We start from the raw sequence: 20,337 nt of genomic DNA, 5'->3' as shown, positions 1-20,337 counted from the left end.
CTCTCCTGTTTCCTTCTGAGGTGGGCCCATATTTTCCCCTAGTTTTCCTCTTATCATTGGCATGCCTATAGAAATTTTTCCTGTTGTCCTTAACCCTCTTGCCAGATCCAATTCTTTCTGTGCTTTTCTTTCCTAACCTCATCTTTACCATCTCTGACTACTTCTGTGTGCTCCTTCCAGGTTATCTGTCCCTGTTTCCATCCTCTCTAAACTTTGTTTTTACCCCTAATTGTGTCCAGAAGTTCCTTACTCATCCACACCAGCCTCCTGGCACTCCTACCTTCCTTCTTCACTGGGACACATTGGTCCTGGGCATGCAGGAGGTGATCCTTGGATGTGGACCAGCTTTCCTGAGCTCCTTTCCCATCCAGGTCTTTATCCCATTCTACCTATTCTGGAATTTGGTGTTTCCCTGTGTGCCCTGGAGGGGTTCTGTGGTATCCTAAAGCTGTTTCCCAGAACTGACCAGTAGATTTCCAATAAGTCATTGTCTCATCAGGGAACGCTGCTTTGTGAAATCCAGGTTATTTCCTAGAATTATACTTGATAGCAATATTTCATTCTTAGAGTTGCCAGAAAAGAACTATATTTGTTATCTTAAAGTAGAGTTGTTTTATAGAAGATGTTGCAGTGAAATGCATTTTTTCTATAAGGATGCAAAAATTGCAGCTAAGTGTTTCAATTAAAAAAAAAACAACCTAGGGACAAGTTACAGAGACTCTTTTGTCCATTTTTTAATATGGAAAATGTATTTAAGCTTGTGAAATTGGATGTGGAAGGGAAAATCCTGCTACAAGCCAGTCTTGTTTTCTCTCTCTGCACTGCTTTGTGTTTTGTTTTATGTCTTGTATTAACAAGGTGTTTGGCTGTGCAAGAAATAATGTTTTCTCAGTTTGTGGTTGACCTTTTGGTTGCTTAAATTTCTTTGCTGTATGATATCTTTACAGTCCGGCCTTCTGTAATTTATGACTCAGGTATTCAAAGCTTTCAGAAAGATGCAGTGTAGAGTTAATGTTTAATACATACAATGAGAAATGAAGTTTCAAGTCTCAACTCTCATAAAGAGCTCTGGGACCCACTTGGTTGGAATTTAAGTCTGGAAGAGAGGGTGTTGGTCGTGGAAGACTTAGGCAAACTTAAACAGAAGCCCACTGGGAACAGTTTGGTTTAGGCTTTTGGGAGGGTTTTTCTTTTACAAAATCCCAAAGATTGTGTTTCTGGAGGACAAACCAATAGACTCAGCCCTGTGTCTGCACCCAGCTTCACTTGCTGGGGGGGGGCTCTTGCTGGTGTTCAGCTCAACACAGAGAGGGCTGGATGCCTGCCCTCCCACCTTGAAATACACCTTCAGCTCTCCTTGAACAGTAAGCCCTACAGAATCCACACAAATTGGGAGCAACTGCTGTGAACTGAACCATGAATTTTTAATGTTTGGATACCCTGAGGTACAAACCAGGCCTTAAAATAAATGATTATAAATTTCCTATTCTGAGCAGCGAGCGTAATGGTACACGAAGGGAACGTCCTTCCCTCTGGCCTGGCAGGGAGGACACCCTGCTGTGAGAAGCCTCTTGGCATGCTGGGTATGCTGGAGTAACTCAGTCCTGATTTATTAGCTCTTTGGTCAAATCTTTTACTTAAAAAAAAAAAAAAAAAAAAAAAGAAGAGTGTATTGCCACATACAAACCCAACTGCTTCAATTAAAGATTTTGCTTCACCTTTCACAGAAACCAGAATAAACTCCCTGGAGAGAAAAGTTGAGAGATCAGCAGCAATTGGTCAGGAAACTTCAGTTTTGTTGTTAGGGCTCCTGCAGCATCAGAGGCCACAGCAGAAGACAGCAACAGGGAGTCTGGGGCTTGCGTGAGAGCTGCCTGATGGAAATGTTTGCTGCTGCAGAAAGCTGAACAGGCATTGCCCAGAGTCACAGCATCTGCACATCTTGCCTTTTAGTTTTCCTCCCCTGGTGACGAGCAGTGCAGGACACAGAGAAGGATGAGGGCGAGGGCAAAGTGGGAGGAGGCAGGAGGGAGGGCAGGGATGGGCATCCAGTCAAGGACCTGCCCAGGCACCATCCAACATGCTTCAGCTTTCCCTTATTGCTGCCCCAAATGCCTGTGTCTCATGGAGGGTGAAGAATTTTGGCTGCAAGATTACTGCTTTGGGCTACCATGTTAGAAAGCAGCTTCTCCCTCACCCCTCCCCAGGACGTCTCTGTTCTTTGTTTTTCTCAGAGGGGTGGCATGGAGGTTAGAGAGGTAAAATCCTAAACCTCGGTGGAATAAACCAGGCTTTCACAATCTTTGGCTTCACCAGCTGGAAAAAAAATGTATCTTGGTTTCAGTGCACCTTGCATGCAGACACATTTTGGTTCTTTTTATTTTTCAGTAGGTGTTTGTAGTCGTTGAAGTGCTGTATTTTTGTTTGTTCACATCTATGGACATCATCCTGTGAGGTACAGCTTACATTGATCTCTCTCTGATTCTCTAGCAATTTGTCTGGGCAGAAGCAGAGCTGCTAAAAATAATAGTAGCACAGGCAGCTACAGACAGGTATCCTTCCTTATTGAGTGCTGTAGGAAAGATGGGGAAGAAAAGAGTCCTTGGCTGGCTAATGGATAACACACCAGCTTCCCGTCTCAGATGTCCCATATTTTTGTTACTATAAGGCAGAATTCTCTACTGACTGGGTCAAGAACATCCCATAGCCAGGTCCTATCCCTGACAGGTCCTTTCTCCTGCTACCTTCTACCTCAGGTGGAGTGGATGCAGTGGCTGGGAAGGGGTTGCCCAGCATCTCCTCACCTGGGCTTGAGGCTGCAGCTGGCAGACATAATGTTTAACTTTTCTGAGAGATGAGGACTGATTTACAGATGCCTGGGGAGAGAAGAGCACCCATCTCACTGGAGCACTATCCTGATGGTTACTCAGAGTACTGCAAACAACACTGAAAAATACTCTTGCACAGAGTGTAATGGCAAAGTGGTTTGTATTTCCTTTTGCTGGACTGCGGTGCCTCATTCTGGGAGAACTTCTGCTATGTACAAGTGTGTTTTCCCTGCCTGATGTATTTTTGTTTGATACTGGGATCCTTGGTTTGATCAACTGAGACATGACAGCTCCCTGCTCTTTGAAGAAGTGACTGTCCTGGATGCAAAGGAGAAACCTGAGCCACTGCAAGTGCTGGACATGCTCAGGTTTGCTCTAGCAAAGAGGGCAAAAAGCCTCAGGGACACTCAGTAGCTTTGCAGGAACACCATAGGTTGCACGTTTGCCTCCAGTTCTCCCCAAGTGAGCAAAGTGGGGATCAGCTTCTACATTGAGTGCTGCTTCACTTGGGCCACACCACATGGGATTAAGACTACTTTGGGGGAGATGTATAGGTTTGATCACCCTCATGCATTTTCTCATTCAGGTTAACAGAGGGGGGAATGTCCTACCGATGTTGCTATGACCAGAGCTGATAGTAAAGGTCGTGATGCAGGGATCAGGATAGTGCTGCCACCCAGCACAGGCACCTGCAGAAGGGCCTCTTGTTCAGATGATGTTTGGGGTGGCTGCTGGGAACTTTGTAAGGCCTGAGCAGAACTCTATTTTGAAACATTGGGGCAAATTTTGGGGGAAAGTTAAATTATCTACAGGAACTGCTTTTCCATAAATTTTATTTAACTAAAAATGAAAACCCCGTTAAGCATAACTGAATTATTCTGTGAGTAGGGTTGCTAATTGACCTCTGGAAAAATTGAGTTTACTTTAGAGTAATAATTAATGTACCTGATAGTGGAGATGGAACTGCAATCCACACAAAAACTGCATTTAAAGACTTGAGCCTGCTGATAAAACCCTAAAGTAGGAAAAAGCAAAACCAGTGAAAGAGTAAACACCAAAATTAGTGATTTGTAAAGAGAAAATCAAGTTATTTCTATAATAGAGATCCCATATTGCCTTTCAGGTACAGAAGAAGCTTGGCTTTCTATAGAAAAGCTTGTAAATCAGGTGCTGCTTCACTGAATGTGTACATTTTCATGGGCATACCTCATGGATGTACAGGGGTAAGATATTATTCCTAAACTTCTTTTCTTGACAAAGTAAGTTCACTTTTAATACTGGGAGCATTTCAAAGGACTGAAGTGTCATGACAGCATCAAGGCAAACTCTATGTGGTTGTGGTTGCTCCAACTTTGTTGAGGTATTTCACCTGAACATTTGTATGTGATCTCTCCCCAAAGCTCCTCATTTTGTTGTCCTGATGTGGGGAAAAAGAGAAAAGTTGTTTTTGTTTCGTGTTTGTTGGTTTTATTTTTTCCCAGGCCACTGGGACACTCAGTACAACTCCCTCAAACCCCAGCCAAGGGGAGCTGAAAAACCCATGTGTACATCCTTGGCCTTTCACCATTTGCCTGGACTTGGGTTTCTTCTGCATTTCCCAAAATTCCCAAGCACTCCCAGAGCAGCAAAGTCCCCAAACTGTCCTCCTGTTCCAATGACTGCTCCTGGGGCTGAGGCTGGAGAAAGCTGAGCAGGACCCTCCGTGCTGCCTACCTGGAGTGCAGGAGAGGAGTGGTCCTGTGGGTGTGTGAAAAGGGGGCTCCTCTCTCAGATGCTGTTGGGACTGTGCAGGTAGGGAGGGACTTTTTCCCTCAGCAGACTGCATGACTTATTTTCTTAACTCTAAATAAAACACAAAGCAAGAATTTTGTGGTGTTCTCAGCTCTGTGCTTTTGGAAAATCATATGTGTATATATAGAATTGTTTTTTTACAACTTCATTTTTTTCTCAATTCGTAATTTTTGAAGGAGAACAGAGAGTTCAGAATTAACCAAGGGATTTGGCAGCCCCAGGTTGCCCCCATTTCAATCTCCAACTGTAACCTTGTACGTGAGCAAATTTTATCCAGAGTAACTTTGATTTATCCATAGCATTTTGGTGTGCATGACAAATTAAAAAAAATCTCTTGACGTTAAGTCTGAAATTAAGTTTTGACACTTTTTTGGAGTAGTGTTCAGGAAAAAAAAAACAACATTTAAAGAGCTTAGAAAACCATCCAAATAAAATTCAGCTTAAATCTGGAAGTGTTGGTAGATAATCCTGTTGTGTTCCCCTCAGTGTTGGTAACCAGGGGTGCTGCAGTATTATTGTAATGGCTTTCTCTAAAAACATCCTAGGCAGAAAAAAAGACCCAATTAAAGTTTGTGTTGCACTGAGTGGTTTTACAGCACTCAGCAGTTCTTGGTTGAAGTTGTGAAGGATTTTAGGTATTTTCCACCTTTAGCACATTTCAATTCACTGCTCAGAACTCCAGTTACAGTCTCCATGCTTGTGCTATTTCACCACAATCCAGAAGTCACTGCCAGAAAAATGACCATTTCAGTGACTGCCTTATTCCCCTCCAGAGCAGTGCTGGTCACCATGAGGTGTTCCTCCCAGAGGATAATTAATTCAAATAAATCTAAACCACTGTTTTATGTTGCTTGGTCAGTGTTTATAGATGTCAGTGCTACTGAAAATGAACATGGCAGATATTAAGGGAGGAATCGATGCGCTCCAAGGATATAAGAACAGGCAGGAGTTGTTTTGGGTTATCCACAGCAGTTTATACCATGGTGAGTGTGGCTACTATTGATTTCAATCCCACAAGTGTCTGACCTCCTTGGTACAGCACAACTCATCTGTCTTTGTATTTTACAGCTGAATTTGTTTTGTCTTGTATTTGTACTGCTTTACACTAAATTAAAACAAAAATAAAATGATAAAATAAAATAAATCAATGTAGCTCATTAATTTAAAAGAGCAACCTCCTCCAACTTCCAACCCAAAAAGCCTCTCTGGGGTGTCTGTGGTGACCAGCATGGCCTGGCCCTGCTGGGGCATGGCAGCTCCATGACTGGGGATGAAATGGCTCAGTGCTGCCATGGGGCACAGGCTCAGCTGTTAGGCATAAAAATGGTGTTTCTGCTGCTTTTGATTTGTGTGTATTTATTGAGACAGGTGTGAGAAAACCTGCTGATTTGTCAAGTTCAACCAGATCCAGTTTATGTTATTTAACACCATTTAATCTCTCAGGCAGGATCAAATACTGTGTGTTGCCTCCCAGCGCATGGGCTTGCCCGCTCTTGCCACATCTATCACCGGAGTGAGAAGGTAAGGAAAATGCATTGCTCTTTAATCTCCTTTAAAGCCAACTTGTTGCCACCACACAGGTTTTGTTCTCCTGTCTGTCTGTGTCCTATTACAGTCTTCTCCTTAGTGGACTGTGGTAGGACCAGAGGGAATGAATGGAAGCTGTGCCAGGGGAGGTTTAGGCTGGATGTTAGGGAACATTTTTTCACTGAGAGGGTTGTCAGACATTGGAATGTCCTGCCCAGGACAGTGGTGAAGTCACCATCCCTGGAGGCATTTAAAAGGCATTTGGACCTGGTCCTTAAGGACATGGTTTGGTAGTCAGCTTACGGTGCTGGTCAAAGGTTGGACTGGATGATCTTGGAGGTCTCTTCCATCCTAAACCATTCTGTGATTCTGTGGGACTGTGCATCTGGTGGCCTGATCCTTGACCTACCATTTTCTGTTTCCCTCTCTCCATCAGTTTCAGCTGCGTTAACCAGCAGGATGGCTAGAGGAGAGGAACCAAAATACTGGGTTAGATCCTTAGTCCTGGTGAGGCTGGGGAGCAGGGGGTTGGTCAGGTCGGGCATGCCAGGAAGGGGCTGAGGCTGCTGCAGACTGGGTGGGCTGGTGGATCCTTCTGGACAGTTTAAGTCTCCATGAAGCTCAGAGTAAGCAAGAAACCACATGGTGATCAAGGAGAACTTAAAACCTGGGCTGAAGCCCTAGCAGATTCCTCATGCTGACTGAGGAGGTATTTATTTGTGCAGGCTGGGCAGGGCTGCAGCCTGGAGGTGGGAACAGAGATGTTCAGCGGTGGCCTGAGAGCTGAACTCCCCCCTGCTGCTCACTTCTCTGTTCCGCCAATACAGTTTTCTCAGCAAAACAACTCATCACCCTTTTATTTTTCTGAGTGCCAGTGAAGTCAGCTGTTCCCTGTTCACCTGCCAAAACCTTTGGCTGTCACCAGGAGAGCTGGGCATTTTTCCATTACAAAACCTGGAAGCAAACTAAGTAGTCAGCACAACGCAACACTGAAACTTCTCATTGCACGTTACATTTCTTCTACCTGTTGATTCTTATTTATTTTAAAACATATTAAAAACCACCACAGAAACCTCTTTCCTCACCAGCACATGGGCTGATGGTGGAAATTGGGTTATGCATCCTCTGGGCTGTGCAGGACCTTCAATGAGGAGTGACCTTTGCTATCCCCTCCTGCATGTCTTTTAGTCAACTTTTGTGCAGTAGGGAACAAGAAGAAATACCCTAAGTGGGTCACTGGACACTGTGATAAAAAGGCTGCCACCACGGGCTGATCGATGAGCCCACAGTTGCCTTTCCATGGCTTTCCCATCATGAAAGAGAAAGCTCTGCTCTGCTCTTAGTCATGGTGGACAGTGTGCCTGTCCCCTTGTGTCCCCCAAAGCACCTGACATCTTGTGCCCTTCTTCCATGATGGGCAGATGGTGGTCCTCAACCACAACCAGAGATGACCTAAAACTGTCCCTTTCAGCTGCAGTTCCTGCCACTTACTGGTTTTTAGGCTAAGATTGGAAATGGGTTTCTAGGTAGCTCATCTCCCCCAGAACCCCTGTATGCTGGGCAGCATGTCAGCTCTGTTTGGGCAGACACACTCTGAGCCCAAAAAATGTCCTCGACAACAGCTGAGCTGTGACTGAATGTCTCTTGTGCAACCATCAGGGTGACTCCAGCAGCCCCTCTGGGTTCTGGAGCCATCTGCAGAGCTGCAGGTGGGAGCATTATCACCATTACTTGGACATAAGGTCACTGAAGGTAAATCTTCACCTGTAGCACTCCCCCCATCCTTCCCAGGCCTTCCTTTTTCCGCTCTAAGAAATGACCCTAGGTAGAGTTTTTTAATGATTTTCATTCTGGGTGCTTTCCAAATGTGGGGGTGTTTCCCCCATCCGCTTTTTCCTGTGGGAAGCTGGCCGAGTGGGTGGGATTGGGCAGTGGGGACCACCATGTGTGGTTGGTGGCTCTTTGCAGGACTGAAAATATGGAGAAGCTTGGCTGAGCTGACAGTGATGGTGCTCTTTAAGTTGGGTAGAGCCTGTCTAGGAACATGTGCTTCTTCGGGCCAAGATGGTGACGGAACCTGCTGCAGGGTGGGGTGTGGGTGGCCGGGGGATGCAGATTATTTTTCTCTTACATGTGGAAAGTAAATGTAGACTGGCAATCCACACTAGGACATACCATGGCTTACCCAGCAAGACTACACACACAGACAGAACTATCTTCTTTATTATAAAGATACACTATGAGGAACAAACCTGAATGTATACTGAAGCTTGTAATGGTACATGCCAAAAATGTACAGTACTATACATAAAAGTGCATTGTCACAACAGATTAACAGTACATTTTTTTTTCTTCCAGAACCGTGAAATTTCCATGTTTTTATTTGTTCTCTGAGAGTGGAAGGAATGCAATGGGAATGCAGCCATACACGAACAGGGAAGGATGCAATGGAAATGCAACAGTACAAGAGCAAGGCTAAAGCTCCTCTAAAATTTAAAGGCACTTTCACATGTACATACTACAGATGTACATTGACACAAATAGGTAACAGTCAACAAGCAGGAAGCTACCAGTACTGCAATTCATCAAACTTGACAGTAAAGGACAATACTGATTGGATTAGGTGTGCAGGAGTTACCCTTTAGTACGCCTGTAGTTGTAGCAGCCTTTCCTGTTACATATCCACTTACTATACTTTTAAGTATCTATAATAACCATCAAACTACACATTTAACTGTGTGAATGCACTAAGTGGGTGCATTCACTAAATGCACTGTTTCTAATATTTTCTTTTGCTAAACAATTTCTAATATAAGCATTATGGAGTCCAGTACAGTTATTTAAACATACAAAATTCCCTATGCAATTTAAAGATACAGGTATCCATCTCAATTATGCCAGGTGGGTTAATTTAGAAACGCTAGACTAAAAACTGCATGTAAATGAAAGCTGAAATTCCAGTTTGTTCCACTGATTCTAGTAAACTGGGGAACTACTTGAAAATGTGTCTGGTCCCAACCAGGTGAACAGACCCTGTAGATGGGCGCTGGGCTATTGCTGGGTACGGCCTGGCCCAGGCTCTTGCCTCAGCATTAGGACTCAGGAGTACAGCTGAGAGGACAAGAGGTTTGCTGACTGACACTGCACGCTCTGCAGTGGTGGATTAAGACTTTGCCTCTAACCTAGACATCTGCATCTGGATTGAGATGGGTTTGCAACTACCAGGAGCAGCTTGGTCCTCAGAAGCAGTTCATGGGGTACTTTTCACACCTGGGGCTTTGTATCAGCTATCTACAGGATGTAAACCAGAGCAGGAATAAGTTGCTCTTGAATAACAATGAAATTATTCCTATCACCTCAGTAATTATGCCTACCAAATTTTGACACTGCTTTTCTCCCAAACTCAATTTTTATATTTAGTGAGCGGTACAACTTCACGCTTTCCAACAGTGAGATCGTAAATCACAAAGACACATTTTATTTAAAGCCAGTTGTACTGCTGTAGGTGGACCACATTGGGTTTTTTTTTTTTCCCCTTCTTCACTAAAACTTTTTTTATGGATTGGGTGTTGGGAAAGATATTCACAGAAATAATATTATGGCTTACTGTTACAATGTGCAAAACAGCTGTACATTTAGTTGGCGCCTGACAAAGTTGAACAGCAGATCGCTAAGCATAGCTGAGATTCTTCACTCACACAGACATAAGAAAGGTACTGATTTCTGTCAATCAAAGGGAAAAAAAAGGGGGGGAAAGAGGGGAAAAAAGTGGTTATGGAAAGCTTTAGTCAGCTTGAATCTAGGTGGTAGAAACTCAGCTGTCTGTCCTACGAGTGAGCCCTGTAGGAGGTAGTCCCTCTTCAGAGTCCATGTCTTGCTGCCATCAGCACAACCCAGGAGGTGCACAGTGTTTGCACTGTGCCAGGCTGCCAGCAGAGCCAGGGCAGCTCAAAACTCTGACTATTACAGCTCAAATCACATCTTTAATTGGACACTGAGCAATAAAGTCAATGGGGTACTCTGCTGAATTACTATGTAGTTGATCCTTTTAATAGCTTATCAGCCAGCCTAATGGACCAACAGGTTCATGTACTCCCCAGAGCCTGGCTAGCTCAACTAGGAACTTTATATGAATTCAGCTTTTGTGAAAAATGTGGTACCAGCAAATGAAGGTTTAGCTTCACGGAAAAGGGTACACTGTTACAAAGGACAGCAAAAGGAGTTTCTGCAGATGTGCTTTAGCTGTTGCCTGGAATGCTGCTTTGTATCGGTGAGAGCAATGTGATCTCCAGATATATCCAGGACTTGTCTCTTGTGAGACTGCCAACAAACAAGAAAGATAAAACTTGGTGCCAATTGTGAGAGTTGTGAGGGTTTGGTGTTCTGTTTTTTGTTTTGATTTTTTGTTTTTTTTGGTGTGTCTTAAATACGAAATGTGGCCTGAGATGACTTAGACATTCCACACAGACACTTAATCCTCACATGCTAGATTTCAGCTCTTACTAACCTGCTTGAGATTTGGTTTGGTGACCCAGAAAAGAGAGGTTCCACCACCTCCCTGACCCCCCCACCCCTTAGTTTTGTGCAGGATTTATGATTATATAGCTACCGTAAGACTGTGAATTACGGTCCAACGTGGTGGTGTGATCCGTGTTGTTTTTATTACAAATGGTGCAGCATCAAGTTTTCAAGTAAGTCTGTGTTTGTTTTTTAAAACGATGCACAATTGTCCAGTTTTTCTTTTAATTGAAACCATACAAAATACAAATGCCCATGTTAATGTAGCTAGTTTCAGACAATACATTCAAACACACTGAAAAACAAAGCCTCTCCAGTTACAAACATGACCAAACGATGTTATGGAGCCCTGACTTCTATCGTTGTTCCATCCCTTTCCCTAACACATCCCAGTCAGGCCCTGTGGGTGGCTGAGCTCTCTACATTGTGCAAGATTTGTCGGCTGGACCTTGGGAAGGAGGGGAAGGCCCAATGCTAGGATTTGTTTTTGGAAGAACAATAGGTTTTGGCCTAAGAGCAGGAGGTTTCAGCTGCACTCCCATTCTAGGGGCCACCATGGGCTTGAAGGTACTCATGGTGTCACTGGAAGAACTTGTGCTACGGCGGATCTGAGGCTCGGAGCTCCTTAAAACAACGCTGTGGAGAGGGCTGAGGGACTCCGTGGAGGTGGCAGGGGTCGGGGTGTTCTTCATCTGTTCCAAGGTGTCCAGGACAACGTCAGGGGCATGCTTCGCCGAGCTCTGCCTCTCCAGCTCACGGAGCTCATTCAGTGCTGTGTTCATTGTCTCCTCGATGTCCTTGGGAAGAGCAGAGAGAGGGTGACATGTCATCCCATTGCTACTGAACACAAAGGACTGGAGGAGCAGGGGGAAGGGAAGTGAAAAATGCATGAGTGAATTGATCAACCAGCCTCTCTTTAATGGATATTAAGGTGCTAAAGCCAATTTCCACCTGATTTATTTGAAAGACGCCGCAACCAGCGATTCGGCAGCTTTGGCTGGATACATCACAAACATTCAACCTGTTCACACGAGTCAAAATTCAGCTCAAATAATTAAAGAGCACAATGGATATTTGCTTAGCAGCATTTTTTAACTGTGAAGATTTCTGTCCTCTCTTGGGTTCTGATAATTGTAAATATTGTCCATTTGGCTGCTCCCCTCACCTAGTGCCCCAGACATTCAGGATCTGTATTGAGATTATAAACCAGATTTTGTAAGGAATAGAGCATGTGTGTCTATCAGCTGTTCTCTCCTCCTGTTTCTCTGAGTTAAATTTTAGTAGAAAAACCTGGAAGACATTGTTCAGAGTTTACCTAAGAATTTTTTTTTCATCAGGATTTCTAGCACAAATAGCAGAAGAATGCACCAAGACAATAATTTACTATTTTTCAGTGGTATTGAGATACAACTGATGTCCTAGATTGTTCATAGTAATTTTCATGCAGTTTTATCAAAGTTTGGGTTCTCTCACTGTGGAATGATCTGTACATTACAAAAAAAGAAAAAAAAGAAAAGAAGCTTAAACCAAATGTCATTGTGTGTGCTTCAAGGAGAGTAAATAACATAGTAAAATGAAACAATATTTATGCTTTCTAACTCTCTAATACACTGTTCAGCTTTCTGACCCAAGGATGGCAGTCCCTTCTATCAGAAGCAGAGTTTGAAAGCAAGCATCACTAGTACATTAAATTTTAAAACTTGAGTGTCACTGTTATTGTAAATACTTCTGCAATCATATTGTACCTGCAAGTTGTGCCCAGTAATCATGTCATACTACCTAGCCAAACATGAGTTCTGAAGAACTCATGCAATACCTACTTGCTCAAGACAAACAAGCTGCTACCAGCTCTGTACAGCAGACCAATTTGGAGACTGGGGTGCTCACTATTCCATCCTTCTCACCTCCTCACTGCCAGAAATGAAACTGGTGAGTGCTCACACAGGGGAAAGACAGCCCATGGCTTCTTTCTGTCTTGCACATCATGTTCTTAGGCACAAATACAAGCATTAAATCAGCATGCAGTATGAACTATATGAAAACTATGTAAAATCCACAAAACACTGGAATGTGAATCCATGCTTTGAATGGCAGTGGTCGCTACTACCCAGAGAACTTTTCTGCAAGTGTATTATTGAGAAATAATTGAACACTAATTACAGACAAGTTAGAATAGGCCAGCCTTCATCAGAGCACACAGTTTCACATAGCTGTTGTAATCATGAACTATCTTAGTGTTCTGGGTGGCAGAGGTAATCTAGTTATGGTATAACAGGAGATACTTTATTTTTATTGCTACTGCAATCTCTATTCTCCCTTGTGCTTCTTCTGCCCAGGATATTCTTGCACATGTGCCCTGTTTAAAAAGTAAAGTAGGATTTTCTCCTGCACACACACTCCTACCAGTGTACGTGCTCTGCATGACGCTATCCACAGAATAGCTCCTCACCAAATAAGAGAGTGACATCAAATAAAAAAGACACAAACCTGAGCTATTGACTCTGGGTCCAGTGGTTTATGGTCATTGAAACCTGTGTACTGACCAGATGATGTAGATCTTCTAATTGGAGGGCTATCAATCTTCTTTAGAGAATCGTGCCTACTGATGTTGGTGAGACTGCCATGTCCAGGTCTACGCCTCCTTTCAGGGCTGTCAGCATTGAGGTTGCGATTTTGCAGAAGGGCTCTGGGACTGCAGTGAGTTGCCAGGTTGGGAGAACCTAGATCCACGGAGGAGTTGGAGAGAGGGTGAGGTGGGTGCACTGGGCAGTGACCATCGCTGCTCCTGCCGGGGCGTCTTAGAGGAGGTGGAGGTTCTGATCTCTTTCTTTGCCTGCACCAAGGGATAAATTGGTTATAGGACAGGTTGTAGTGACCCACCATAGGCACATGGAGAAGTAAGTGCTGTGTTACCTGAGCTGTGAGTAGTAAGTACTACTGAAAACATGGAATGCTTAGGCTTACCTTCCTGAATACACATCAGAGTGACGGTCAGTGGGAGAGTTCATGTCCTTTGAAGATGACTTGTCCTCAGCTATGGGTCCACTGCTGGCCTCACTGTCTGCTTTTTGGCTCAGTGTATCTGAGAAAGTATCATCCCTGAACAGAACACACATGGTGAGATGAGAAGCCAGTGGGTTAGGTGTGAGAGAAAGCATCTTGGCACTCCCAGATTTTAATCTCCTAGGCATGTTATAGTGCACTGCAGCCCATCTATATCTGAAAAACTGCTTATAATCCTTCTGTTTACTGAGGTCTTTACATTTTGACTATAAACTTTCTGCAAACAAGAACTTTTGTTTTCCTTGGCAAAACATATGATTAATACTGTAAAAGCAGAGTTCAGGGATGCATTTCTCCACTTCTTGCTATTTTGAAGTTAAATGTCAGCAATTGCTACAAAGAGACAGTCAAATTAAAACAGCTATAGCATCATCCACCTCTTAATGTATTGGGAACATATCCATAAACAAACTATCCTAGCCTAATAGTAGCTTTTGATTAAGAGCTGTCAGTTCAGGGCAACAAAGACAGAGGCAGCATGCACAGAATGCTAATGCTTAATCTATCTGAGCCTGAAAACCACTATCTTGTTTGGAAACCACTCTGTTAATTGCTGCAGCATGTTTTTACTCCCCACCAAGAACCCAGTCACAGCAGACTCTGCTTACATATCCTGCACCACTATGTACTGGTGAGGGACAAGGCCATCAATCCCGTTGTGCCTTCCTTCCCACCAGTCTTCAGATGCCCGGTGGTAGAGCAGAAGGGAAGCTCCTTTCTTGAAAGAGAGCTCTCGTGCAGACCTTCCAACGTAGTCAAACTTGGCTATAGCTTCTATGGGCTCACACTCTGTGTAGGGAGGGAAGAGGAATGGATATCAGATTCCACACCAGCTTAACTGCTCATTTTGGGCTTGTAAAACCCATTTATTGCATTTTCTCAGTGCTCATCCTTATTGACCAGAGCTGACAGAAATCTGCAGACTTCAGGCAGTAATAATATGCCTCTTACAATGAAACATAATCATTCTGTGTGACAAAGAGAAAGTGAACCAGAGTACCTTTAACATCTGCAGTGGCAAAGGAAGGGAGACAAGGGCTTCCCTGTGTGCGAGCAGGGGTGCTCTGCCTAATTGGGCTGTCAGGTTGCCACTTTCTAGATGATGACTGTGCAGACCTAGTAAAAATCTGGTACATGACATCAAAGCCAGTGCTTTCATCTGTTTCCCTAACACTCATGTTGAGTGAGGCAGAACACTCCAGGCCACCTAAGGACAGCTCCTCCACCAGGGCAGTCCCTGTGTGGCCTGAGGTGACCTAAGGCAGCTCTGCCTTCTCCAGCATTCTCAGTTCCTCTGGTTTCTGCAGGCCAGGCTGATATTTTCTAAAGTCAAGCATTGGTTACAGCAGTCCTGGTTAATCTTCTGTCAGTATACTGATAAATGCAGCATTACACTGGTAATGGACTCCATCCTGTAACCTATGCTGAGGTGAGGGGCCTTTGCTGAGCATCTGCCTTCAGGTATCATCAGTTCCCTGACAGCAGTGAAACAGCTGCCATTTTAACAAACTCTGCTTTTCCTCTGCACAAAACCAAAAGCACCTGGGCTCAAACAGATGAAAACTTGTCACCACAGTCTCAAAACACAAAGAAAAACCTGCCAAATACAGCTTTAAAAATCACACACTTTGTTGACTCCAGTAACTCAGAGTGCCATAAATGACATATTTCCTTATATAATTAGAGCAAGATTTAGATGGAAATTAACATCTGGGCTAATGACTAGCATAGCAACTTTCTGTCTGGTGCAAATTACAATTGCTGAGTTTGTAATTCCCTGAAGAACCAGGCTGATAATGAAAGCCACTGCCCCTTTATGACAACATTTTGCGCAGGAATGCTTTTTAAGATTAACTTCATCTTATAGCTTGAAAATATAATGGTAGTACCTTTACTGAGATAGCTTGCAGGTTGGGGTTTTTTTGTTTGTTTCTGGCTTTTTTTAATACCCCTCCCAGCCTGCAGAAGTCTGTCTTGTGGATTGCAGCATTCAGGGCCATGCTAAGAGCTCCCATCAGTGCCTGACCACAAGGTGTTCAGGAGTTACCAGCTCAGAAACTTTCCAGTGATGGCACACAGCAATGATACAAGGAATTCACTGTTACAAATGCAAAAGTAATGTACTCTGGCAGAAATTACTTTCATTATAGAAATGTAAATAAGAATCAGTATTAATGCCTGAAAATGCATTGCTACTGGATGGTTGGCTGGCAGGCTTTGCCTGGTCAGTGTGGGAGGGATAGATTTCTTGGGTTTTATGTTTTTAAGACAAGAAAATGTAAAGATGACATAGAAAGAAATGTTCTGGAAAACTGGGAAAAATTTAATGCTGGTCTATATATTAGTGATATATTCTAACATATGTTGTTTTAATTTCTAGATAATCAAGCTATGGTATATTTCTAGCAGAAAGTACAGATGTGACAATGCAACTGTAGGAATGGAAATACACGACTGCCAAAAGAAAGGAAATAAAGCCAAACATGCCTCTTTACCTTGAATGGCATGGTTTTAAGAGGACAACATTAAATTGCATGGCAATAACTTAACAGTGAAAAAACCCCTCAGTTTTTACACATATCATGCTTGTGGAATTTGTTATAAGAAGGTATTACTGGGATTGGGTAGGAGAATTGAAAAGGAAATGTTTGTATGAACAGTGTTCTCAGACTGCAGGTAAGTTAAGGGTTATGGAAGAGCAGGTCAAGAATTCAGAAGCAAAAGTTCCCAGATTTCAGCAAGCCAGTCACTCACTAACAGGCAACACATTAAAATGCAAAATACACAAAATAAACAACAACAAAAGATCCCCTTACACCAAGAAAATCCTGTGTTTCCTGTACGTATTTTCCTTTGATGTTCTCTGAAGCTAAGTGCTAATGGTCATGGGTACTGGGTTGGTTGATAAACCCCTACACTGATTAGCTTTGGGATTTCCTGTTTCTCTGCTAATTTCAACAGACCATACAATATCCCACATTTGAGTATACAGGTCTTTTTATTTACAAATTAATGGACTAAACTAGAAATAGTTCTGTCTCCCTCAGTGGAGTGACACTAATCTAAGTGTGGTGCATGACGGGAATCTGGTTTTTGTGTCCTTCTTTGCCTGCAAGACACATCTGTTCCCTGAGGTCTGAAGGAAGCTGCCCCACTGGAACCAGCTGTATGAATTAGTAATGTGGTCATAATGGATGTGACTTTTGAGACATGTTCATTAGATTGCCTGGGTAACAAATCCTACCTCCTCAGGGAGGACTGCTCAGTAAATCTCCCATAGTTTTCTTAGTAGAACTGAAAACCAGTTCAGATGGTTTTACCATTTTGAAAGGGCATTTCCTTCTCTTGAATGTGGCTTTTACATGTACTTCAAGAGTAATTCACCTTGTTACAGGTCAAGTCTTAATAGTTAAAACCAAAGTACCACGATAGTTACTCCTAGAAATAAATGAATTTTGAGAAGCTAAGCCATTTAATATCAAGGTTACTGAATGACAGACAAACGTTTCCAGAAGAGCAAAGTTGATGAAAACTAAATTCGGGATCTGTAACTTAAAGTCTGTGTGGTACTGAATGTCTAACATTAAAATTGAAAGCTTGGAGGAAAATGTAATTGCATTGATCTGTCCGTACCTGGGGGCATTCTCTTACAATAGCAAGAAGTACTTGATGACATACAGGATCTAAGCAGTTATCATCTCTAGTGGCTCAAGCAATGATATGGAAGTGAAAAATTAGGACAAACTGAAGAACTGTGGGAAAAGCTTTAGGGACCCTGTTAATCACCCAGGTCTGTTCTCACTTTTTTACTTATAACTCAAGAAAGTTATGATTACTATCACCATTTGATGACACATTATGTTGCAGTGTGCTTGAAAACCAAGGTTTGATGACAAGTAGAGCTGTCCAGATCCAAGAGCTTCAGAGAGCAGAAAAGGCAGAGGAAAGGTAAGTGCTAATTTCAATTTTGGGATTGCAGTGCCAGCTGTAGCACTAACCTCTTACACAGGTGATGGCACTGAAGTGACACTGTGCTGCCCTCTGACCTCAGGGCACAAGAAGCAAAGGAAACAAGGGAAGGCCACCAGTGGCACTTTTAGGAGGGGGTTTGCTATTGCTCTGCTTTTCCCCAGTTCTCCCAGATGTACCCTGCCTGTCGGGAACAGAGAACATCCTTGAACTCCCTGGGAAGCTGCTGTCTCCTGGTTTATTTCTCCTCTTCTGCACCCCACCAGTGGCTTTGCAGTTTCAAAGTTCTGTCCTTAGGACAGCAGCTCCATGACTGGGGAACAGCAAAACCACTGAAATGTGCCAAGGTGTCGACAGAAGAGAATTTGGCAAAATGTTGATCACAGCATGTGGTGCTGAAAAGGAGGAAAATTATCCTATCTTGGCAGCAAAACAATAACTCACGGCCTTATGCGTCCCTGTAATTTTTGTTTCCAGCAGAACAACCAAGTCAATTTTTACCCTATGTTTATGAGATATCTATGAACAGTATGATATTAATTGTATGCAATCTTTCCCAGGAGAAACCCATCCATTTAACTTCCTCAGGAAATTCTCTCTTGCTTCCTTTGAAAACAAACACAGTCACCCTTTTCCATATGCTTCCAACAAGAAAAAAAATCAGCAAACTGAAGGTAAAGGAAATACACTAAAAACTGCTTCAGCAGAACATGAGCAATATCCTTGGGATCTTTACTGAACTTTCAGGTAAAGGTTTTTCTGCAGCAAAATTACAGATAAATTTTTTTTGTGCCTCAGCTTGAGTACAAATGTTAAGAACTTGACAAATTAAAGTTAATCTCCAGGTTCAGGAAAAAGAAGAAACATATGTTTTCCTTAACAGGGATTCTTTCTGCACATTTTAAAAAGACAATACAGTAAAATGTATCTTCTTCCCTGTTCCCCTTCTAGTGATCAACAAAAATATATGAACACCAGTAATCTTAGAAAGTTATGAATCTTAGCACTTATGAAGTATTTACAAACTCATTTATAAGTTTATAGCCTCCTTTTCCCCAGCTACCAAATTTTACCTCTGTAGAAGTAAATTAATAAGTTAATTTAAAATATATTTTTTTTAATTTTTAAAAAGTCTTTTTGTTTTCTGAATTATAAGTAAACATTCCAAGTGCTGTTGAGCCAAACCCTGCAGATGGGTTTATCCTAATAAGTATGAAGAGATTAGCTTTTATTTTAACTTCATACAGCAAATAATTCTTGTAACAACAATAACTAAAGTAGAAAAATAAATCTTTCTGCTTTTGGTCATGGCCTCTGGATGATGTTTCAACAACCCTGTAATTCCTACAGGTTTAGCTGCTTGGCCTTGTGTATGCATCCAACATTTTAGCATAAAACTAATCAAAATTTCAACATTAAAAGAACAAATAAACACCCACACATATTACATTTATGAATCTGCTTCTTCCATCTCCTGACAGGGAAATGCATAAGTACCACGTCTCTGATCAACACAGCAGCAGTGCTACACCTCCCTTCCTCTCCCTCCACATACAGCTGGCAGTGATGCAGCCAGCTTATAATCAATAAATTGATGACATTAAAGCCCCAGACTCCAGACTTTTTAGTGGAAACTTTTGTCCACTACAGTTCAGTGAGTGACCATCATGAAGTTCAATATGCAAACTGAAAAATTCCTGCCTCCTGTCATATTTGGTATGAAGAACATTTTATAAAAGGAATTGTCCAAAGGACAAATACATGAATGTATGTGCTAAGAGATGGTGAATGCATTTAATTTAAAGCCTTTTAACCTACATTAGACAAATGTGCTATTATAGCAGAAAGCTGTCTCCATGGAAGAAAAAAATGGGTTAGAGCTTGCAGGCTGAGAATGGAAGACCACCACCATTTTGTACATGATCCAGACTTGGTAATCTTTGTCTTTGCAGCAGTATTTCCCTAGATTACAACTATTTTTGTGCTAACAATTATTTCACTGTAAACACAAATGTCTGCTTCCTTTTGGCACTGATTTAATTAACAAGGTGCTATGGGGCAAAAAGAATTAAATTGCTTGCCAATATGGTGAACAAAAAATCATGTCTTGAGCAGTTAAATCTTCATACAGAACTCAGCAATTTTCTTCAGGGTTTGTCTACACCAGTAACACAGGGAGCACTGCAACAGGAACATAAAGCTTATAACACAGTGATGGGATAGAGACACTATGAAATGCCATGGTGCCACTCCTCTGAATCCTGCTTATGTTTCAATCTTTCCTAGGCATGGTTTTGAAGGAACTGGTTTTGATTTCTGCTGAAAAGCTGCATTTTTTTCATATCCACTTGGACCTTTATCTCTTTGTTTGTCCACAGGACCTTAAAGTTGGCCCCAATATATTGAACTGAAGTGTCACCTGCAATTCACTACTCCACTTGTCATTTAAATGAGAGAGAGAGAGAGAGACTTCTTCAGTTTCCACTCTGGCTTCCCAGCTCCAATGGAATAGTGAGCTCTTAATGAAGTACAGTGATGCTGTCTTGGAAAAATAAAATAAAATAAGTTTGTTCACCCCATTTAGAGGAGCTTTGCTGTATAAAACAGTAGGTTCAGCTCTAGAGGGCTCATTTAGAGGAAC

General features: G+C 42.5%; 1 protein-coding gene across 2 annotated transcripts in view; it reads right to left on the bottom strand.

The window, feature by feature from the left end:
• Positions 1–10,772: 10,772 nt before the first annotated feature.
• Positions 10,773–20,337, bottom strand: part of SRGAP1 (SLIT-ROBO Rho GTPase activating protein 1) — a 145,346-nt gene continuing 135,781 nt past the window's right edge. For both annotated transcript variants that reach the window (XM_030449396.1, XM_030449402.1), the window contains exons 19-22: positions 14,336–14,516; positions 13,629–13,763; positions 13,152–13,497; positions 10,773–11,461 (exon numbers count right to left, since the gene is read on the bottom strand). In XM_030449396.1, coding sequence (XP_030305256.1) covers positions 11,084–11,461; positions 13,152–13,497; positions 13,629–13,763; positions 14,336–14,516 — 1,040 coding nt within the window. In that variant the 3' untranslated portion in view covers positions 10,773–11,083. The remainder of the gene's footprint in view (positions 11,462–13,151; positions 13,498–13,628; positions 13,764–14,335; positions 14,517–20,337) is intronic.

Source organism: Calypte anna, chromosome 1 (assembly GCF_003957555.1).
Source record: "Calypte anna isolate BGI_N300 chromosome 1, bCalAnn1_v1.p, whole genome shotgun sequence".
Lineage (NCBI taxonomy): Eukaryota > Metazoa > Chordata > Aves > Apodiformes > Trochilidae > Calypte > Calypte anna.
Note: the sequence above shows the minus strand (reverse complement) of the source record. Positions and strands in the feature narration are given on the sequence as shown.